Raw genomic sequence first — 24788 nt, 5'->3', positions numbered from 1 at the left:
GTATATATCTTTAAAACAAATTAATTAAATATACCCATAATAATCCCTAAATAGTATTAAAACCACTAGACGATAGTAGAATAATACTACTCCAAGCTCGTTTATTCAGTTTTAAAAATAGGTATAATTTAATTTAGAAACCGAAAAATTAATTATTTCTATCGCTAATTACGAATACGTTAAATTAATCTAATCAGAGTCGACGGTACATTTAATTTGGGTCGCGTTCGGTTTAAAGCTAAGGGAATTATAAAAGCGCGTACCCCGCCTAAAGAATATGTGGTAATTAAATATAATCCTCTTTTATACGAGAGATAATTACTCGTCTCTCAAGGGGTCATTCTTCATATCCTGGCCGTTTTTATCCCGAGGTTAAATGGCAATTTCCTACGTTTTCCCTAAATTAATTCCTTTTTATATAAATGAACAACCTTTTTCGTACAAAATAATAGCGTTAATCATACCCGCCTTTCATTAGCCCGCTTAGAAAAATTGCCATTGCTGGCGCGCGTGTTTTGTTGAATTAGTCTAATAACTACAGAAACGGATGTATAACCGAGTAACAGCACCACGGGTTATCTTCCCTTACTATAAAAGGCACGAGCTGACACTACTAGATTTCTTTCACAATATATCACGAGACTTCGTAATAGCGCGTGCTCATCAAGATAGACAGACAGACCTTTTCTGCCGTAAGAAAAGCGTGACTAAAACGTATACCTTACTGTAACACTAATAAAGGGGCGTGCGTAATTCGCCCGAACTTTCCGTAGAAATACCCCATGTATTATTATTATGAGTATTGTTTCAAGGTAAAGTTTCAGGAGTAAAAAATGAAAGAAAAATGCGATTGTCATTCAAACTAGTAATTGTCCAATTTCTTTGACGTCTATGAAAGAATTAGATGACACGCGACATCAGGGCGGTGACATCAAGTCAGAATTAAATATAGACACGAAAACGCATTACGTCTTTTACATTTCAAGCTAAAATAAAACCCCTTTTAAAAGTGCAAATCCCGAGCGTGTAAAAATTCTTGCCAAACGTCTCAAATAACTGACAGAAATTTAAATAGCTTTTCCACCCATAGTGAACGGAGATTTTCCATTGCAAATTTTACCAAAAAGCGTATCTAAAAACAGCATCGAGAAAAACTGTTTCCAAACGCTAGAACACGGTACAATCTCAGGGTCGAATTGAGCCCCCAACACAGCGGGGTATCCTCTAAGAAAGTTTGACCGGCTACGCTTACATCCAAACGTCCTTTCCTTTGAAGAAAACTCTATTGGCATACAGCTTTAATAAAGCATAGATGGACATACAGATAAATAGGGGGAAGTGCCATCTTAGCAATACATTTTACAAGATATCTTGACAAGGCTGACAAACACATGTTGATGGTTTAGATGGTAGCTAAGGTTGTCCGTCCCGGGACTAGGGCTAGGGCCGGGGACGGGTGTGAAAAGGGAAGGGCCCCCGTGACTTTTCAAACATGACGTCATTAAAAGTTCAAGAAAACCTTTTCAGGTGTTGATACAGTCAGGCTATTTTAGGAAGAGAGAAAGAACACACAGCTGCATTTTTAAGTTTAACTCTAAGTCAGGCCTTTGTGTTTGTGGCCTCTCCCTGATTTCAATGGAGTTTGAAGAAAGGATTAAAAGTACTTTTCGCTACAGCACTCAATAGAAAATGTTCTCGCTTTTAAGCAGAAAAAGGACAAAAAAAATAAAATACAATTACTTTGACCCCAAGATAAAATCGTGTACGTAAACAAAGCAATTTAACGACTGTTTTCTAACACAGCTGCGTCAAACTCCATTCACTAACTGCGTGTGGAAACCACTACATTATAGTAAAATACCACTACCCGAAAAATTTAACTGGAAAAATGAAAAATTCGTAGGTAGGGGGAAAACTACTAGGCCGTAGTGGAAAACTACTAAATTGTAGGGGAAAACTACTAGACTGTAGGGGAAAACTACTAGACTGTAGGGGAAACTACTAGACTGTAGGGGAAACTACTAGACTGTAGGGGAAAACTACTAGACTGTAGGGGAAAACTACTAGACTGTAGTGGAATCCTACTATCCCTTACCTTTCACGGAGTTACCTTTAAAATCGAAAATATTTCGATATTAAATATTCCCGCGTTATTACATTAGAAAATACTTAAAAATAGTAGTAAACCCCTAGATTGCGGTAGAATAAAACTACCCTCGTTTTAAACAGTTAGCTAACCTTCTTGAGATTTAAATTAAAGATGAACAAATGTAATTTGGTTACAAAAATCATCGAAGCGAAATAAATTTTAAAACTAATAATAGCCGAATTCGAAATTCGTGATTAACCCAGATACTAAAGATAGAGGAGGAAATATACATATTTGGACGCCTCTACGCTATCATTATTGTTGTTAACTTAATCTAGATTACGTTAAAAGAAAAGAAAGAGAGAAATAAAACGAAAAGAACTTATAATGACTTTTAGACACGAATAAAGACATTGCTACGGTGTTTGTTATTCGCGTGGATATAATCATTTTTTTGACCATAACAGTTAAGTAAATAATTATTATTCATTATTTTCGACACTCAAGGTGAAGCCAGACTAACTATTATAATTAAGTATAATTTAGTTTTGCAAAAAAAAAAAAGAATTACCCCTTTCCCGGCATGCATTAGGAAAACAATGCAATTCCAACACCTTCGCCTTGGTGGTGGCTTAACCTAACCATACACTTAACTTAACATCAAAATGGACTAAATTTAATTACAGATAATCACATAGTTTAATTTAAACGTATTTTGGTCGCTAGTATACCATTTTAAACCACGTGTATCGACACCCATATAGCAAAACCTAGTCTTATCCAGGACCGGAAATGTTTATAGGACTGTGTCCAGTGGCCCCCTTAGTTTCATAAAAACATTTATGGGACATTTTAAAATTTTATTGGACAATGTCCAGTGCTTATTTCCGGCTCTGGTTCTATCTGTCCTGGAAGATTTAAGGCCTTTTCAGAAGATCCAACTTTTTGACTCATTTAAATGAGTCAACTTGAGTTGAGTAAATTAGTTGTGTCAACAGAAGTTGGACAAGTTGATTATTAAAAATTGACCACTGACCAATTTTGCCTAAATCAAAATTTTTAACCCTTCTAGTTCAGTCACTTGTACTGTCTGAAAAGTTCTTAAGTATGAAGTTCGAAAAGAGTGTTTTAGGGTTGAACCCATAAATTTAAATAAGAAACTGCAAGACAATGATTTCTAATTTAATTTAGGGATCATCCATAAAACACAGCATTCGTAAGATTCGTAACTGGTAAACGGTGTGGCCCTACATAACAATAACAATGGTGTAAGGAGGTTTAAAATAATACGTAACATACAAGGAGTATATACCCGGGTTTCTATTGTTCGTAACATTATGTGACGGCATTGAGGCGTTACGTAAAAATCTATTAAAACGTTACAGGGGTAAAGAAGCAAAGAAAAAAAATATGATGAAAAATTTGTCCTATCGTGTCGCAGGGGGCAGACAATTCTGTCCTGTTCTGACATCAAATTGATTTTAAATCCGCCCTTTTAGTCTTAGATACCGATCTATCTAACGTAGCGTGGAAAGCTATGCACAACATTGCTAAGCCTCGAGCGCCGCGCTGCTTGCTTGCGAGTTGCGTGCGCTTTTCCATTTTTATGGATTATGCAAATAAGAAAGAAAGTCCGAAACAAACCCAGGACTGGGAGTGAAGAGGAGAAGAGGAGTGTTAGGGTTAGGGTTAGGACCTTAGTCTTCTTAAATGATACTGACAATAACATTACGACCACCACCTATTTTTGAGTAACGTAGCTTAATTTTAATTGCAATCACAGTTTTTGGACCAAATATCTCTCCCAGAAGACAGTCTCAATTAACATAGATAATTTCGTATTAATAACCTTAGTATAAGCTTAATTAATTCTAATTATACTTTAGGCTTAACTATTCTTACAATAAATATTGACGCGGTAATGAATATGTTTTAAAAAAATCAAAATAATAATTAAACTTAATGAGGATTTTCTTCGCAAACAAATACAGTTACAGCGATTATTATTATCATTATTTTTTAATATTGGCGCCTAAGGTAAATATTAATACCGCGATTACCTGAGTTTTTCTCCGTGACCCACAATATTTTCTGTAAATTTTAGGCCTAGAAACTTTTATTTTGGATTTGTTTAAAAAAGAAAACAGATTGATTCAGTAACTAAAAAGGCAAGAACGGGAGTTCAACGGCGTGAAGCGAGTCTAAACGGCACGAAAAGGCGCGAAATCCAGCCCCCAATTCAACGCCGGGTACCCACCATACACGGGGTCACGACCTCTAGCACCCCCCCCCCCATCACTACCAAAAACCACCACGTTATTTATGAAGAGAGGCCAACTGAATACGTTGAAAAAATCTTTTCAGATGCCAGAGAGAAAATATAATATTGGGATGTCCATCTTTTATGGTCAATACATCTTATTAGTGTTATAACCCTGACGATAAAGTCCCTTAGAACTAGAGTGTGTCCATGAATCTGGACATCAGCAGGGCCCAAATGTAAATTATTCAAGCATCTTTTTAACATCAGTATCTACAGTAACATATCCCCCAAAATTTTCAACCCCTAAAAACAGAAAAATCTTTATACAAAGCAGTTCACCTTGAGCTGGAAAAAAGAGTCCTTACCGCAACCCAAAAAACATCCTTAAATATCGCATTAACTAGGCCTAACTGAACAGAACTGAAGAAAATTTATAAAAATTCCAGTTTCTGAAATGAATGTATGGATTTCAAGACACGAATTCATTAAAAATTGACAATAGAAATGTTATATAGATAGTTAATGATCATTACAAACAAACAGAAGTCGATCATTTCGAAGTAAAGTAAATTACGATCTTATTATTATTATTATTATTATAAAAGTTACTCCACTCGATCACAATCATAATACAACCCACACACTAGATGTGTAAATTTAATATTAAATTTGTTACATTGTAATTTTCTAATTTCTCGGGACCTACACACAAGAATTCGTGTATTTTGAAAAAGAATGTGTGGTTTTAAATTGGGTGGGGTTTAACAATAATAATAATAATCATCATAATAATAATAATAAAACGGGATGACGGTAGGTAAGCTCGTCCGCCTCTTAAGGTGCAACTGAGCTGGGCTTCCCAAAAAGATAGGTACTCATTGGTATTCCATCCATGTCCTACCGTTATATAAATTCACGTGCTGTTCTTAAGTACTCGCTGCTATCAATCATTGCTCTTTTTCTCTGCTACTATACAGTATATACATAGTTGCAGTCGTTTTAGAATTATATTAAATATATATATAGTGGTTGGGGTTTAACCGTAATAATAATAATCTTTAATTTTAGGTTATTATTATATTTATTAAAGTGGGATACTTTATTTAACGAAACGAAAACGGTGACCCCCCTAATTTAAAACGAGAGGTCACCGTAGTGGTATCCTCCTGTAATATAGTTGTTTCTACTACTTAAATAAAATTATGATGATCCTGTAACTGTAATATAGTGGTTTTCCCTCTAAACCCTTTATAATTTGACGAATACTTAAATTTCTCGTTATCAATGATTTAAATTCACTAACAGTATGAAACTACTAGATTATAGTAGAATCATACTACCCATATATGGGGGGAGAATGTAGCAGAGTTCTATCGCTGGGGACAAATATCATTTAATTTTAAACTAAACTACACATCGCTATGACACGGAGAAAGTCGATGATGGATATAAGTTAACACGATCTGTTTTAAAAAGTACGGTCTACTTGCTTGTTGGCACGACAAGGGGGACTCAACGGGACTCAAGCTGTAGGAGCAGCACGACCACCAAAAAAGAGATCCCCTTCGACAGATAAGAGAGAGAACGACATACGACTTTGTTAAATTCAACCTGACACTAGGGGTAATCTGATCTGAATATTCATCTTTGTATTTGACACGCGGCTTTCCAAAGGTCATTCGTCTTCAATTCAGTTTTATCTACATCAGTCTTTCAACGCACGTGTTTGACCCCGCAAACAAAACCTATCTGATCTCGATAAGTATCTCTAAAAATCAACTTTAGAGGACCTACTTAGTTGCTAGTAAGTAACCTTTGGGAACCCCTCCCCTAACACCATAGATATTGAGGTGGTTTCGAGCTTTACCGAACATTTGTGGTTTGGTATTAGAGGATATGAATAAGGTAGTAGAATACTACTATAGTATAGATGTTTCCCTCCATTGTTACGATGGAAATTTAATTTAATGAAGTTATTCTTGGGGTTAATAGTAATTGAATCTTAAGATACGAAATTAAAATTTTAAAATAGATTTAAACATTTAATAGATGTTTTAAAGCGTTTAATATGGTAGTAGGTTTTACTATAATCTAGAGGTTTTCCACCTAATAGGGTAGTAGGTTTTACTATAATCTAGAGGTTTTCCACCTAACTGTCTAGAAAATGGCATATTAAGTTAATGTATCGCGCAATTTAAATATTGTCAAAACTAAATTTGAGTGAAGTTAAACAAGATAGAAAAGGTGTTTGTTTGTTCACTTTCTCCGGTTATATACAGTCCTCTTTAGTTTGTGAAGTGTGGAACAAATATTACAAGAAGGGTGTTTTTAAATAGTACTTTAGTTAACTCCCGTGAACCCCTTAAAAACTTTATAAGGCGAATCGAATGCCCCCGAAACCCCTAGCCAACTTACCAAGCATCGTAGGTACGAGTACACGGAGTTTAGTTTACTCAACCACTAGACATAAAAAGTAAGGATCCCATCATAGAATGAAATGAATGGCCCCTGGGGCCTTGGTCGCCCCTATTGAATTTAATCTATTGACTGTGGGGTCCCCCCATCTTTTCCAACTTATAGGTGTCACCTAGACACAATCCCTTGCCGTTGGCGGTTTTTGCGGTGTTAGTGGTGGTGACAAAAACGGCACGCTAGATTTTAGCCGATTTTGGGGTCCCAAAGTGAGGATAAGTCCGCTAAGCTACACAATATATGGTTGGTTTTCTGGTCTCCTTTTAGCCGGCTATATCCCCACCGAACAATGAATGGCCCTTCTAAAAAGCTCAATAGACAGCTGCTTAGGAACGTTCGCATTTGGGACTTTCTTTTGTCGACCGAGTTGTTGGACGGTGCGGTTCAAAAAGCGGTAGCGAAACTAGGGGAAGCCTTTTTTAAAAGTAAACCCGCCCGACCCCCAAAATGGCGGAGAAAAAGCGAAGACACACTAGAGTGTCCAGTCAGTTGCGCCGAATATGAATGAATCGATGCCTTCCAAAATGAACCGCCGTAGCCTAAGTTTATAATAACAACCAATAAGTTTAACTCCAATAACATTTTAAATAATTTAGCTTTCATATTAGAGAAAAATAATTGTTAACTATCTATTTTTAATCTACAAGTTATTTATAATTAAAAAACTGTCTTTGTGGACAAAGACTTAAATGTTATAGATAGATATAAGGACAAAATGGATTGGCTGAAGTTGCAGATATTAAAATTTTTAGTTTTATATAAAACAGCAATAATTTCAGCACAATAACGCAATCGGCCTATTTCCGTAGACAACTTATTGCGGGGTTTATTATAAACTTATGGGCATTCACTAAGGGGCTGCATTCGCGTTTTGTCAATGGATATTTGGTAAAAGGGGGTCCGGTCCATCTACGCCATCTGTTGGATCCACAATGCTACTAATTTGACAAGAGGACCGGACCAGCTCCATTTTGATTTTCACGCTCATCGATGTTGAATGTTCAAAGAATTAGAAGCGGTACAGTAAAAGGCGGGCAATAATAACCTTCGGTATCTGGGACCCTAAGCTACCGTTTATTGCTTCTAGTTAGGATAGTATTATGGGATAGATTCGGTCGGGGGACCCCGAGGGGTCGGTCATTCATGAAATCCCGTACGCTACCCGTGAAATCCAATTTAAGAAATCCGAAATCAATGCTGATTTCGAAATCAATTAAAAAAATCCGAAATCAGCAACGAAATCACAAAATCAGTAAAGAAATCATAAAATCAGTAAAAAATCACAAAATCAACAAAGAAATCACGAAATCAACATAGAAATCACAAAATTAGAAGCGAAATCACAAAATCAGAAGCGAAATCACAAAATCAGAAGCAAAATCAGTAAAGAAATCGTGAAATCCATTACAATATTCACGAAATCCAAAATCAAAAGAAATCACAAAATCCGACGAAATTACGGGGAAAAATCTCAAAATCCGAGGAAATCACGCGAAAAACCTCAAAATCCAACGAAATCAAGGGAAATATCGCAAAATCAGTCGAAATCACGGTAAAAATAGCAAAATCCGACCGAATCACGGGGAAAATCTTAAAATTCGATGAAATCCATTGGATTTTATCGAATTCTGAAATCAAACAAATTCCGACGAAATCAAACGAAATCCGATGAAATCAAGTGAAATCCGATGAAATCAGACGAAATCAAACGAAATACGACAAAATCAAATTGGATTTCGAAATCCCGTACACTTTTTCCTAAACGTCCGACCCCTCGGGGGACCCCGTTCCGGCCTGGGCTATTATTGGCAGGCGTAACCTTTATTTGGGGGTCCATTCAATTCGATTCTGATGGAACTCGTGTTGATACCAAAATGTATCTTGTCGTATCTTCAATAGAAGACATCTACGATAAGAATAGCACCCGGGGACACAATCTACGAGTCTAGCTAGCAAATTTATAACTTCCTGTATGCTCTTTACACATTTCTTCAAAGAAATACTTCTTGTAAGTTGTTACTCTACACTGAAAGGTCGCTTAACTATACAGGGTGTTACAACCGAAGTACAATTGATTTTGAGACGAAAATGTAACTTCTATGACGTTTTGCCCTAAGGCACACCGTTTAAGAGTTATAATTGGAATGTTTTAGTTATGGGCCCTTAATTAAATTAAAGCATTTCTTACTTAAAAGGGGTCATTCTTAAAGGACTAATTATAACTTGTAAACGGCGACCCTAAGGGCAAAATGGCCCATATAAGCACATTTTCGACTCAAAATACCCCATAGAAGCACGTTTTCGACTCAAAATACCCAATAGAAGCACGTTTTCGACTCGAAATACCCAATAGAAGCACGTTATCGACTCGAAATACCCCATAGAACCACATTTTCGACTCGAAATACCCCATAGAACCACATTTTCGACTCAAAATGGCTCACGGAACCACATTTTCGACTCAAAACACCCCGTAGAACCCAACTGTTCTTCGGTACTCATACCCGCACTCTTTCTTAGAAGGAACACCCTGTAGAATTTGTTGTACGTTCAATTTTCGCAAATAAAAATTTGTCGTTAGAGTTACATTACAAAAATCCGTACGTGTTGAATTGAGTCGGGTTTTAAACTTGATATTCGGTGAGCTGAGCTAAGTCGTCGGTAAGTCAAGTATTCGCGTACGTTTTTTGAATAAATTACGAGGGCATAGCACGCAATGGCGGAACGATATATATTAAGCGTAACTTCCTCCTTTCGTCACAGACTCGAGTAAAGATTCAATGATAAGAGACTTAAGCGCTAATTAAGATACACGACTATTTTGGCCAAAATGCAATACGACTTGGTACGTGCGTTTCCGTACACTTTCGGGCGAAATGGCTTAGCTATTCGAGGCTCAGGATAGTATTAATCCTTCCATAGTTTAGAGGTTTCCCACTATCATAGCCACGACAGAAGGAAACCACTACAGGGAATTGCTAATCGTCATAAATGTCAGGGAATTTTATATTAGTTAGGCAATTTTAATGGTACAAGTAAATTTTTTATTGGAGATGAAGATAGTATTAATCCTTTCATAGTTTAGAGGTTTTCCACTATCATAGCCGTTTGTCAGAAGGAAACCACTACAGGGAATTGCAAATTTTCATAAATGTCAGGGAATTTCAATTTCATATTAGTTAGGTTATTTTAATGGTACAAGTAAATTTTTTAATGGAGGTTAGGATAGTATTAATCCTTCCATAGTTTAGAGGTTTTCCACTATCCTAGCCGTTTGACAGAAGGAAATTACTACAGGGAATTGCAAATTGTCAAAAATATCAAGGAATTCCATATAAGTTAGGCAATTTTAATGGTACGAGTCAATTTTACAACCCAGAACATTATGACTTTGTTCCACCAACAAATAAAAGCATAGGAAATTGAATGGCTCCATGGGGAAATGCAAGGTAAACCCTTTTAAAAGAGTCGAGTTATTTCAAAATGAAAAAAAAAAAAAAACATTATGTCGCAATGTTCTATAGTATATAGTTATAATAGTATCGTGTTGAATGCATGGTTAAGGTCATTCAACAAAAACCTCGTAGGCGAATTAATCCAAATCGATTCCAGGAGGTTATAGTCCTAGAACCAAACCAAGCAACCATTCTCGTAACAAACATTCTAACGTAGAAAATCCAATAATACACTAAAATCGATTTTTTGGGACAAAAAGAGAGAAAGAATTTCTGCTAACCCTAAACTCTTTTCCCCTCTATCGACGGCCGGGGCTTCATTTTGTCAAGCGGCTAGTAGTAATGTCGTAATGTCCAACTCCATCGTGGCTATAGCAGCACTCTAGAGTGGATCTTTTGGGGCGTGGGACCATTTATCGGGCGCGTAAAATATAGTTCTCGCGCAGCAACCTGCATGCCTGCCTTCTACGCAACTACTACGCAAGGGCGTAGGTGGTCGGACGACGGACGGACCCTGAACTGGATGGAATGGAACTACTACTAAATTCCACCAGCGCTCGCGCGCAAAAAAAACACAGCGTCATTATGTTAGCAACCACCAGGCGGCGAACCAAACGACTCCACCCTAAGCCTTTTCTTTTTGTCTTTTTGGGCTCAATTTATTATAGCTTCGGTTAAGAAAGACATACATAGCGCTCGCGATCAAAATGGCAATGGATAAAATTAGTCGCTCGTGTTTAACTTAATTTATATTAACTTATAGGTTATAATTGGAATTCAAGATAATACAAAAAAATTGCAAATAAAAACGAAACGAAGTCATTCAGATTAACAAACGAAAACTAATCTAAGATACGACGTTGTTAAGAGGTCGATGTTGAGTTTGTGAGTGAATGAATGGGCAGATCGTTGATTTAAATAGCGTTACTATATGTAACTTTTAACAAACGATGCTGTTAGTACTTTTTAGGCAGTTGCCAATCGCTGATAGTGTATATAATTAAATAGGTCCACAAATTCTAGTATTATCTTTTCAGAAGTAAGTTCATAACATTATGTTATTGCAATAGGAAGGGACACACTTATGATTCCTATATTTACCTCGTAAATAAACAATTGAAGAGTCTATCAGTTTTATAAATAACAAGTATTAATTCTTTATAGGCTCGATAAGAACTAAACTTAGTTTTGGATTAGACGTTTGATAAAAAAAAGGAACCGGTCAGAAACAAACAAACCTTAAGATATTCAGGATAAACTCGAAGGGGCATGCACCGAGTATAATATATAGTCATTACGAAAAACTCAATTATAATATCGAGTTAATTAACAATTCAAAATTTTGCACGGTAAGGACGCTTCTGATTGGTTCGTTAGAAGAAAAAAAAATTTAAAGGATATCAAAATTCGGAATTATAGTCTCTTAGATATAAAATTCTACAGAACGTGACTAGTGGGTTGGACTTTGCAATATAAAATCTCGTCTGATCGAAAGTAAATCAAACCCGAATTGTCTCCCTATAGGTGGATAAGGAGGGGTTTCGATTACTTTAGTTAGGATTTGATAACTTCGATGGTTAATCGAGTTCTCGGTCGTCGTGTTAGGACGACGCGGCCGCGCTGTAATAATCATTATAACTTAATGACATTTCGTTTCGATGCGATGGTTTATAAAATATCTTAATGTTTCCCCCCGTTTTTTTCTTCTTTCTTTTCCGGTTTGGCTGCGCAGGAACACCCTCGTCTCGGTGGCACTCCACTCGCGATGCTAGCGGCTCAATGCAACAAGCTCGCTAGCAAAAGTCCGCCTCCGTTAGCCGACGCCGCAGTCGGCAAAGGATTCCACCCGTGGAAGAAAGCCAACAACAACAGTTCGGGGAGCATTCAGGGAGGACAACAAGCCTCGAGTCCCGGAGCCCCCCAATCGGGGGCCAATAACCCCAACAACCCCAATAATCATCAACCTTCTTCGCATTCGCCACTTCAACGCGTTTCTTCCGCTAATAATTCTTCGAGTTCGCTGAGCAACACGCCCGTTTCGCTGGCGGGTTACAACCGCCCGAGTCCCGTCACCTCCTCGGCCTGCGGCACGCCGACCTACGGGGGTGGCGGAGGACACGTCGTCTCGCCTTCCGCCGGTCCCGGGGACCTCTTTTACCCCACCGGGACATCCGTCTCCGACGCGGCTTCGAATCAGTCCTCGCATTTGGGCTCGGTCTATTCGCGAGTTCACGCGCCGCATCCTTACGAGAGTTGGGCCTTCAACGCCATTAAACCGGAAGTTTCTTCCTCGGTCAATACGCTCAACACCGCTTCCTGGTGGGATGTCCACGCGGCGGCCGCCGCGGCCGGTCCCTGGTTAGACGCCGGGGCAGCCGCCCTTCATTCGCAAGTCAATTACGGGCCATCGGCCGAGGCTTACGGCCTGGGTCCGACGTTAGCGGCGGCCGCGGCCGCTTCCGCCACACCGGCGGCAGCCGCGCATTTATTATCCTCCGGCCAACATTTGCTACAAGACACGTACAAGTCCATGCTCCCAACGTCTCAAGTCTCGTCTCAGGGACCGTTCGGCTTGTCGCAGCAGTCTTCTCTGAGCGCGACGGGACATCATCCGGCTCACCATCACGCCCATCACCCGACGCATCCGGTGCCGTCCCCCAGGTCCCAAAGGAGATACACCGGAAGGGCCACTTGCGATTGCCCCAACTGCCAAGAAGCGGAGCGCCTGGGACCCGCCGGGGCCCATCTCCGAAAGAAAAACATCCATAGTTGCCACATACCCGGGTGCGGCAAAGTTTACGGCAAAACTTCGCATTTGAAAGCCCATTTACGATGGCACACCGGAGAGCGGCCTTTCGTCTGCAATTGGCTTTTTTGCGGCAAGCGTTTCACGCGTTCGGACGAATTGCAACGTCATTTGAGGACGCATACCGGAGAGAAGCGTTTCGCTTGCCCCGTTTGCAATAAGCGTTTCATGAGGTCCGACCATTTGTCGAAACACGTTAAGACGCACAGCGGAAGCGGCGGAGAAGGCGGCAAGAAAGGCAGCGGAAGCGGCAGTGGAACTTGCAGCGACTCCGAAAACGACAGTCAGAGCGAACCTCATACTGTCAATTCACCCAATAACGTCGGAACGCCACCCTTAATCTCCGGTGGCGGACCCCCGGGAACCGGAGTACCTGGACCACCTGGAGGACCCTTAGGTCTGGCTGATGGACCACCAGTTGATCGCAAGTAAATACAATTCCAAACTTTATTATTATTTCTCGTGTGTACTTTCTTACCAAGTTTCAAAGCTCTTAAATTAAATTTATTTCAAACATAAGCCAGCCATTATTTAGTAGTAGTAGGATTTTTGGTTGAATTTTAGGCCTAGTTCTTTCTTTCTTTCTTTCTTTCTTTCTTGGTTCTTACAAAATGTGGTGGTTAATTTGTAGGAATTCTTTCTATCCGTAGACCGAAAATAAAAGGCCGACCTCAGGCTGAGAATTCAAGCAACAATCACGACTTCCCGAGTCTTCAAGCGCGACACCACTATTACACCGCTATGTTTCTTCATGACATTCGACAGTCGTGAAAATTTTTCATTTTCTTTTTTGCGCAGAAATCGGGTAAAAAAATATCAAAAACAAAAACATTTTTTGCAATTAATTTTCTTGTTATAGCTAATAAATAATAACAACAACATCGGCGGGTATTTTTAAAATTCAAAAAATAAAATTTAAATAATTTGTGTTCGACGTCTGAAAATTCGAGAAATTCTTGAAATCGAAATCGTGATTTGCGGGATGAGATTTGATGAAAATGAATAAATAAACAAATAAACATTACGGAGTATTTCGTGCCATTGGTCGGTCGGTCTTTTATTATAGAATTTAATCGGACAGACGGAAGTTAATTAATAGAAAGTATTAATGAACGATAAATAATTAAAAAGAATACTACTAAAAAAAATAAACATAAAATTGATCACGTTAAGGTCTTCGTTGGATCGTTCCTATCATTGAATAAAAAAAATTGTGTGCCATTCAATTGACTCGAAAAAAAAAAATGAATATTAAAAACGTCGAACTACCAATTGAAAAATAAAGAAAAGAATAATTAAAAAATCTACGAGCCGTGCCCGTAATTTTTGGTGTTAAATAAATATAGGATAATCAACGTATTTTGTTAATTAAAATTCATAAATGGATATTAAAATTTAATCGCCAGGAACTTTTAGGTTTAAATTATAAATTAAATTTGCCCCTAATTTTACTGTTCATTTTTATCATTACAAAAAAAAACCATTTCAGTTTAATTAATTAATTAATTATATGTAAATAGGTGTATTTAAAATTTAATCACTCCCCCCTGGACTACTACAACCCCATTTAAATTAATTGTTAAAACAGCAAAAGCACGCGTAAAAATACTAGCTAAAAAAAATTCGTAACTATTTTTTCTCGCGAAAATAAGGACTAAAACGTAATTTGAAAATTAAGGGGTATTGTACATATCTTTGATTAATTATTAAATTGGGTTTGATAATGTAATAAAAAAAATCGCGGCGGTTATGAAATTTTATAAAGAAAATTTGAACACGCCCCCCCTTCCACAGTGTGTGCGTGTGACGTCACGTCTTCATGCCCCAACCCCCGTGCGCGATTATTTGCCCCCCCCCGTAATTTCATTTGAAAATTACTTAAAATAGATTATAACTAATTTTGAAAATGTAACCGCGTAGAACGCTGATTATGAAAATTTCTTTTTTTTTTAAATTCCTAAATTTGTTTTGTAGAAAAAAAAAATTTCAATATCGTTTATAAGTTTTTGCCTATATTAGAAGTGATTAAAACAAATAAATAAATGAAAAATTGAGAAGAAAAAAACAAACACTAATATGTCCCTGTTGTTTAGGGACCCCAAAGTGTAAATTAATTTGAAAACTGTGAATAAAAATTGATGAAACCTCAATATTTTTTTCGTAATACTTGATTATAAACCTAATTTAAGTTTATTTCTTCGGATAGGAAGTTCGGAATCAGGTAAAACTTAATTAATATATTACGCTTTATATACACTCCAATTTTCAATACTCCTTGCTTTAAATATTTTTATATATATAATTTCCACGTGAAATATATAAATAAATTTTAAAATAAAGCACGTGCAATATTTTTCTTTCTGGAGTGTTTCGATTCGCGCTTGGAGCGTGAATTTTTCGTACCTTTCACAATGCATTTTACATTCAAAATTGAGCTTAATGAAAAGAGCTGTAAATAAAGATGCTCCAAGAATTTATGGAAAAGGACCTATAGCTTCCCGGCAAACACTAAAAGGCCTAGGATACTTTTAATAAAATATTTGGTATTAAAGCACCCAAAATAGTATCAATTTTAGTGACAAAAGATCCTAGCCAAATAGGTATGTATGAATTCCATCCGTACAAATTGAAGATGGAATTTATAATAAGGGTATCCATGCTCCATTCATCCGTGGTGCGGATCCCATACAGGGAGAGCAAGGTGAGCCTTAGATCAAATAAGAGGGCGTAATTCTAAGCTAGCAAGGGGTCATAAACTAATATACCCTTATGAAAGACGGTGTAAGGAAGGGGCTAGTTGGCGCCAAGGGAGCGAGAGAGCGAGTCTTCCTGGCCCTTTGATGGTGGCGAGAGAGAGAGGGAGAGAGTGGGGCCGCCTCGAGGTGGCAAGCCGCAAAAGGGATCAATTTCTCTTGAGAGAACAAGGGAATGTAACACCACGTGAATAATAAAAAAAAAATTTAACCGGACACTTGGATATCAAATTTATATAATATTATAATATAATTAAATATAATTAAATAATTGCGCAAGTGGCCCATAATTTATTATTGCTAATCAACAGTATGTAAGAAGAAAAAGGAGCATACAATTCTTAATAAAATGCGCAATTTCAAATTTATTCCTGTTAAATAAGCTTATGAAATACGTCACGTGTTGCCAGTGAATTTGCACGACCTTTCCAACCCTATAGCTAGCTATTCGTGTCACTACCCCTTTAAAAATTCAAGAGAGAGAGAGGTAGCGAGAAACGTTGGTGAGCTAGGACTGGGGTATACGTAAAAATTTATTTCGACTTGACCGAATTTTAATCTCTTTTTCCGTCTGTAAGTTCCCTAAATTTTAGCCCCGGCGCATGCAGTTCTCTAGAGTTTCATTACTTTTAAGCTTTAGTTTTATTTCTCTCTCTCTTTCTCTCTCTCTTTTTTCATTTTATTTCAGTTCATTGTAAAGTTTCCCCCTTTTGGCAATAAGATGGCTTGAAAGAAGCCGACCCAACCGCCAGAAGCGAGCTAGCTAGCTAGCTATAGTAGTAGCTGATTGAAATTCAAAAGCCTGTACAATTTACAGTATAACACACGGAGAAGCAGGCGCTGTACACAGCACACACCCGACAAAATTAACATATAATGAAGAAGCTAGCCGAAACTCGGCTCGGGATGTTGCCGTGTGGAAGAGAACCGCGTGGTTACCGCCTGCCTGCCTTCGTTATAAAATGATTTAGAAGCTCCCCGGAGTATTATTACAATTTCAACAAATTTGAATTTAAACTCCTCCAGTTGAAATAAGGCTCAACAAACTAACTCAAAAAGATACGTGAAAAAAAAATTAACATAGAGTGTGTGTGTGGCTCGTGCCACGTGAGAGGAGAGATTATTTACATTACATCGCACGTGAATTATTTTATTTTAAATTTAAATGTTAAATAATGAGCGCGTGAAATTTTCAATTGATTTTTCTTCTCCAAATGGCGCGTGAATTCTTAATATTTCACGCGGATCTAATTTTAAATTTGAAGACGATTAATATCATCGGGGAGTTATTTAACCTCCTGAATAATTTTCGGTTCAAAAGCTCAAATTTGTTAATAAAATTTGACGGTGATGTTTAGGTTATATATTATTATGAAACTAATTTCGAATTTAGAGATCTTAGAATTTAATGAAACTATGAGGGTACGATCCACCAAATGCCTATACCTTCTGGGAGTAATTTAAAAATTTAATTTATCTAATCTAGATTAAACGTTTGCAAAATTCAAAATTTATTTCCAATTTTTTTTTGAGGGAAAGCCAATTTACAGGGTGAATCAAGTCCATGTTATTCCTATGGCCCCTGTAAAAAGGCTTTACTGCCAAGCTCCCGTGTAGGCAAATTGAAAAAGTAAGAAATTCGATTAGGGTGGTTTTTCAAAACAAACGGATATAAATAAAATAATGAAATTTGGACCTAATAATCTACCGAATGTTTATTATTAAATGGTATTTTTAGATTTATTGTAACTATAATAGAACCAGAGTTATAACCAGTTTAAACCATCGTGAGATGATTTTCAAACTGAAATATCTCCTTACGATTGTAAGGAGTTTATTTAAAACATGAATTTAATAAAATTTGGAGGGATTACTGTAGGGAACACCCTCTTTATCATGGTAGACTCAATTTTACTCTATCTACAATAGAACCAAAGATACGTTGGAAAATATATACGGTAAAATAAAAAAGTACGACCAAAAAGGTTTAAAAAAATAAAAAAAAAATGTTTAATGTCTGAAGATGAGTATGCGTGTTTATGGGCGCTCCTAAGTATTTTTCAGGACAGCGTGACGGGGTTTGTTAGTAGCTAAGCTAAACTAAGCTAGCTTATCGTCTATCGCGAGCATCGCGGCGCTCGGGCAGCGGCAAAGCTGTCTCGTTTCAGGCGGGAAACAGTCTGTCACGAAATTCATGAACCGTAAAGTTTTCTAGCAAGACCGAGCGAGTGAGCTCGGTTTGCCATAGCTCGCTCGCTCGCTCCGGGGAAGTCAGGCCGAGCTAAAAACCGCCTTGGTAGCGAAGAGACATCGTCGATATCTGACAAGACAGTAGTGTGAGAGAAGTTCGAAGCGTACATCGGCATTACTGGAATTTCGGGCACCCACTAAGTCCATCACTCATCGTTAATCAGATCACCCGACAAAACCCTCTCGACTTGACGCTCCCATCAACATGCGTGCCCTAATATATTCTTAGATAACCAAGACGTTTGTAAACTTGTAATTTAAAAGGCGATAATTAATTCGTATTGGGAACTTATAATAAGAATGGACCAAGGGTGAAATTAAGGTCAAATTTTTAAATTGAACTCTCTCACAGCTATTATAAATTAGGCTTAAGTAGTTAAGAGCTCAAAAATAAAGTGAATCCGACGGATAATCGACTTTTGAAAGCAAGAGCAAAACCGGCGGAATTTAATTTCAAAATTCCCTAAATTTTCCCACGCGTTTTTAAAATTCCCTAAATTTTCCCAAGTTTTTTCCAGACGATTTCCGTTACAAATGATATCACTTTGATTAATTGTAGAAAAGCCTGAATGTTCTGGCTGAAATGATGATATGAAAATAATTTATTTCATGTATCAGCTAGTACACATATAGAAAAAAAACTACCTGACACATCAAAAATCTCTCTTCTCCCCAGCTAACTTTGAAAACTTCCCAAGACCCAAGTTCTCATAGGCTTTGTTTCCTATTATAAATTTTCAATATACACCTTCAACTTGAAAATCTCGAGATAGCGCTACTGCAATTTACACCCGCAATTCCTTTTATAGGAAGCTGCATTTAAATCGCTTGCTGTTGGTAATACCCGTCACTGAGGGATTATTTTCTGATAAATGCGTGTTGTCAATTAAGAAACGGTGAATTACAAGCTATCTTGGGTAATATTCGTGTTGTGACGAAAAAGCGGATGCGGATGCATATACTGACAAGTACTCGTCGAAGGAGAGAAGCTTGAGAGTGAGAGTGAGGGAAAACTTTACCAGTAGTAGGGCTCTGGGATCTTTGAATTCCCAAGAAGAAGAAGAAGATGCTCTTTGGAGCGTGTCTCTCGGCTGACACTGATGGAAAGAGTTGGGGCGTCGGAGGAGGTTGCGCCAGGAGGATCTTCTTCTTTTTAAGAACGTAGACATCGGCACGCGCCAAATGTCTTCATCAACGGGAGGCAAATATATGTATAAAAATACATACTGAAATAGCAGACGATATCGTAGACAATAAGAGGAATCTATAATAAACGATGCGTTTGGCAATATGCCCGGATCCTTATTTCGACACCATCGAAAATTAAAAACTAAACTCGCCGTGGTGCATGTCGCCTCGTAATGGTGTTAATTTTATGCCACTGATTTTCTCTTTTTACAGGTCGTAAGTCATTTGCGCACTTTTAATTTGCAAAAAATAGAATGTTATCGCTAAAAACAACCAGTACAATCTATGAACCTTTTTTAGAACTTCGTGCTATGTGGAAAATGACCATTATGAAAAATTGTACACGCATTTTTTCAAAATTCAGCGGATTTGCCGCAGCCAGGTTTTCTATATAGGTTTTATGGGAACTAGCTGCGACAATTCTATTCAATTTACGTTAAATTATTTATTTTTTAAGTTTAATTAAATCTAATTATCCCAGAATAGAAGACTAAGACCCTTAATCGTACATTTCCATGCATGGTTCCAACCATATTTCAGCTTCGCCGATCCCGTGTCTACAGCCAAGTTTTATAAAGTTTGTTAACATAAAAAATATTGTTGCACTTGGCTATACCGTGCACCCTTGCAGATATATATTTTAATCGTATCTTCATTAGAGAATAGTTCGTAAAATGAATCTAATTATCATTTTCACCTTGAAAATTTAAACTTTTATATATTTTATTGTCTGGTACATACGTTCTCGGAGCTATAGAGCTCGGGTAGATGGAAGAAACCGGGAAGGAGGGAGGAGGGGATGGGGCGAAGTGGGTCTAGATCGACGACGCCAAGAAAAAAAGAGCTCCTCGTAAAGATGGGTAGTATCCCGAATTTCGCTCTAATTGACGGAGACGAAGAAAGAGAAAGAAGTAAGGAAGAAAAAAATAAAGAAAAAACTGAAGAACTATAAGTATAGAGCGCTATAGTAGCATTTCTAGAAAGGCTGTCGACGAATTGGATGGCATGGCATGGCATGGCACAGAGAGCGCGGTGGCGGTGACGGCCAAAATAATGGAGTGGAGATTGTGTTTCAAAAGATATAATGCTACGAGAACTTAACGAGGGAAAGCTATCCTCTACCCAACAACAAAAAAAGAAAAGAAAAGACTTCGTTAAAGCCACTTCTTCTCTAATACCCAAGAATTTCAAAACAGAGACAAGACAAAATAACCACCGATAACGTTCGCACATACGCGAACGCAAAGACCAAAATTAATTAACATAATGCGTATAATTGCGCAGAACTCGTGTAGAAAGAAAGCATGACGCGCAACTTACACAGGGTTCGGATGAAATTTTTATATTGAAAATCCCCGACTTTTCCAGCTTATCAGTTATCGCTGACGAAATTTTTCCGCAATATCCCTGACCATTTTAAGAGCCCATGCACTTCATGATAATACCTGCAGCCCATAGCACGGTTTGATATGCCAAACGAAATCCCTGGCATATCCCCGATTTTTTAGGACAAAACCTTAAAACCCAGACTTATCCCTAACTCCCCCTACCCATTTTTGTAATCCCTGACTTATCCGGGTTCCTTACGAACCCTGTTACAATGTCTCCAAAGTCCAAATATATTTCATTTCAAAATTTTAAATTAACAGTTCTTCTCCCAAGCTTCTAAAAGCCAATTTCCTTGATTGCATTTCATAGAATTTAAATTATAATTAATAACAATTTCAAAATTCCCCTATACACCTATCTATTGAGTGTCTCTAAAAATTCCGATTCACAGAATGGGTATAAAACAACCCATATACAAGTGTGAACTGGGGAAAAAGTGATTTTAACGACATCAAAATGGTTTTCCGAACGTTGTTAAATGGGAACTTGACTTCATATATATAGATCACGGTTAAGAAGATAGGTCCACGTGAAAACAAAATAAAGAAAGAAAAAGAAGTGTCTTTTGTGGTTTGGTATGTCGGCTAGCTAGATAGGAAAGCTGTAAGCGAAACCATTTTGAAGAAGCTAAAGGGAAGGAAGAAAAAAATGAATGTATCCCGACATCAGGGCTGTCAAACTAACGGTTCCCGGGTCACGGTTCCCGGGTCCAGGCAAAAAAAATGTAGTCGGAGGGATACCCAAAAATAGATCACTAGTGGAGTGAGTGAGAATATAAAAAAAATTCCGAGGGTTTCACCACTAACTCTACTTTAAATAATTTACCATAAGTTTATAAGGCATGTAAATGTTTAATAATTTAGTATGACACTCCTATATTAGTTCGTAATGCTACTGAGAGACTTACAGCTCGAGATAACTATATTCGAGGGAGAATTGAAGTCCTACATTCGGTGGTTAATTTTGCATAACTTCCATCTAGTCCCTATTTAGTCTGCATTACTAAGCCTTTGACAGCGCCCCAGTCACCAGGCGTATGTCGCTTTACCCTGAATCTATGACCTACCTCACTCACTTCAAAATTACAAGCTGCAGTTTCTAAGTTACCAGAGATTAACAAACTTATGGGGAATTTGGGGTCTCTTTTTCCCTTTTAGTGGCGTACCCCTCGATTGACACTTTAAAGGCCTAAGTACGGAATCTTGGTATTACTATAAAAACTTCAGTTTCGTTAAGTGACAAACATTTACCGCCTATAATCACTCCGCTCGCGGGAAAAAAGATCACGAGCACGCGGCCAAGACTCCCGCCATTATTATTTCCCGCGTAAAATACATGGATGGGCCTTTTTTGGCGCGTGAGTGTTATTCTTTTTCAAATCTCGCGCGTGCACTGAAACGTTGCTTCAAATACGCAGGCCCGGAAATGTATTGGGAAAGGTTAGAAGAAATATTTCACGCGCGCTGTCTCTAAAAAGGTCCATTTATTCCGCCTCATTGTCTTAAGAATTTTGGTTTCTTAGAACGTCGAAAATAGAGAGAGAGAGGACGAAAGAGAGAATGCCGACGGGTAATGACGACGTCTGAATACTGACAACTTGATTGACATCAAAGCGAAATAAATAAATATCAAATAGCGCTCGCTATACACTCTCTTTCGAGTCGATGTATATACAGTACGTTTTACAATAATTACGCCCAAAATAGAGACACAGCGTGGATTAGCTATTCGACCTTCATTCAGTATTTACTCCTGAACTGATGAAATTCTAGTCTATGTGTTGAAAAAATTTTAATTTCGAATTAGTATCATTATATACGTATAAACGAAATGATTAAAATTATTAGCGTAAAATTTCCTTAATTAATTTTAAAGGGTACCCAATAAATTATAGTATAATCCTACTATATATCCTACACTATATTTTATTTATCTTAGTAGGAAACCACTAGATAGAATTAAGGAAATAATTTTAAGAATTTGCGCCGAGGGTAAATAACTTATTAAATTAAACCTTGAATATTTTAAATTAAAAATAAATTTGAATATTAAATTTAAATTATCCTATTTCCTGTATAGTAAGTTAAAGCTTTGGCTTAATTTCAATATTTAATTGAATTTAAATTAAACTCGGTTTTCTTATTTATTCTACGTCAATAACTCCATTTAAACATCGTTATAAAATTAAATTTAACATCGTTAACTCTCTCTCTAATGGTGACGTTTTGAAAATATTTTGGGGAAATCCCAAGAACGTAAATTTATGTCTATTAAAGTACAAAACAAAACGTAACGTTAATTTCCCGTAAGACGATAAAACGTCAAACGGTAAGCGAAGAATCAAACCCAACAACGTCATACAAAAACCCTCAATGAAAAAAATAAATATTGTTTGAATTGCAGCCAGATGTTTAATAGCTCTACGAGTTTTATAAAATTCATTCTTAATCCAGTATAAGGAATTTGTTAAAACAATAGAAGATGAATAGAGGCCGCTGATAAAGCTCCCCAATAACTTATGTCAAGTATATTAATTAATCATGTCCGAGATATCAAGTAGTCATAATGAAAACATTTCAAATAATATGTTGTGTTTCTTTTTCACATACATACATACATATTCTTACATCTAATATATAACAACATTTTTGCACGTGAAAATAATATCTTATCGCATTTTTTAAATAATCCGAACCAGATGAGATTGAGATGAGAAGGAGAGACTTTAGTTTTAGGACCATAGCTAAAGATATTTGGGAGTTAAAATATGAGGAAGCTATCTGGGAACTATATGGATGGTTTAGCTAATAGAGGACAGGGTAGAATTATACTCATAATATAACTCTGGCATAAATTAGTGGGGTGTTCTTTTGTAAATCAATTTTGAGCCGAAAATGAATAATTTCTATCTCCATTTTGTTTACCCTAAGGGACACTGTTTTCGAGATTTTATGATTTGATTTAAGTGTTTTAGGGATGACCCCTAACCCTTAATTAAATCATTAATCATTACCTTCTAGTTTCTTAATTAAATTTAAGGGGCCATCCGTAAATTTATAGATGTATATAGTAAAATATTATTACTTGAAATATCATGGCTAATAAGAAAACCCCCTCCTCGTTTAGCTAAGCCACCCTGTAGAAGCGTATCGCCAGGTCATCGCACCTAGGTATTGCGTATAAATAACGTATAATGACAAACAACCGAACGCACGTGTTCAATGTTAAACCATGTATGTACACTCTGCGCCCGCGCGAACCTAATCCGAGATTTTACAAGCCCGGTTTTAAGCGAGCGTTAAGCCTAACCGGATAATCATAGCGCGAACTAACTTTGTAATACAGAGGGAACTGTTCCACCTTAAGAAAAAGGTAATTTGAAACCGAAAGTGTCATGCAGCTAAAAGATACGGGTCATTTAACCTGGTTATACTGAAGAAAAAAAAAGAGATTTAACTATTTAATCGTAATCGTAATTTAAAGATTTCTTTAGTAAATTACATCAAATCCGTTAAATTATATACAGAAAGGTGAACGGTACAAGTCTCTTTTAAACTCTAAAAAATTCGACACGGTAATAAATTTCCCAAAAACTTTTCAATTCAAACAGGGTTTTTATTTTTACCGCTTCAGTCAGAGCGAGAAAAATGCAGTATTTTTCTACTATTATCTAGTAGTTTTCCACTAATATCAAGGCAATGTAATGTAAATTAAATCATTATTTGATCGATGTGTTATGAGCGTGAAACAGAGACGTTTTAACGCAAAAATTCTATATCAACAACATCAGAGTGTAGGGTAAAAACTACTATCTTATAGGAGGATACTACTAAGACATCCTAAACCGAGGAAAATATTCGCAAAGGTTCCATTATACAAAGATGGGATGGGGGATATGTTTTGACAAAACATGTAAGAAATTTTCGATACATTAGTTCTTAAGAAACGATATTTGACGAGGACCCCAAATACCAGGCCAGGGCAACCTATGGAGTATGGACCCCCAAAAATGTTGAAAAAAGTATTCAATATAAGTGCGGGGAAACCCCTAAGGAACCCACTGGTGCGATAAAATAGCCCGTTTATCAACGTCACCAAGAAACCATTTACTAAATTTTTGTTA

The 24788-nt window shown here is 37.1% G+C and overlaps 2 protein-coding genes across 6 annotated transcripts in view; one reads left to right on the top strand and one right to left on the bottom strand.

Annotated features, from left to right (window-relative positions):
- The window catches only part of Sp1 (transcription factor Sp8), a 54605-nt gene extending 39370 nt beyond the window's left edge, over positions 1-15235 (top strand). For 4 of the 5 annotated variants that reach the window (XM_089846499.1, XM_089846501.1, XM_089846498.1 and 1 more), the window contains exons 2-3: positions 12012-13513; positions 13736-15235. In XM_089846499.1, the coding sequence (XP_089702625.1) occupies positions 12012-13513; positions 13736-13856 (1623 nt within the window). In that variant the 3' untranslated portion in view covers positions 13857-15235. Of the gene's footprint in view, positions 1-12011; positions 13514-13716 lie in introns of all 5 variants that reach the window. The other variant, XM_089846502.1, reaches the window with a different exon arrangement.
- The window catches only part of LOC149654823 (obg-like ATPase 1), a 152742-nt gene that overhangs the window by 73920 nt on the left and 54034 nt on the right, over positions 1-24788 (bottom strand). The gene's annotated exons all lie outside the window — the stretch shown is intronic.

The sequence above is a fragment of the Phalangium opilio genome, unplaced genomic scaffold (assembly GCF_054372755.1).
Source record: "Phalangium opilio isolate 3A_F unplaced genomic scaffold, DU_Popi_V2 ptg000079l_1, whole genome shotgun sequence".
Classification (NCBI taxonomy): domain Eukaryota; kingdom Metazoa; phylum Arthropoda; class Arachnida; order Opiliones; family Phalangiidae; genus Phalangium; species Phalangium opilio.
Note: the sequence above shows the minus strand (reverse complement) of the source record. Positions and strands in the feature narration are given on the sequence as shown.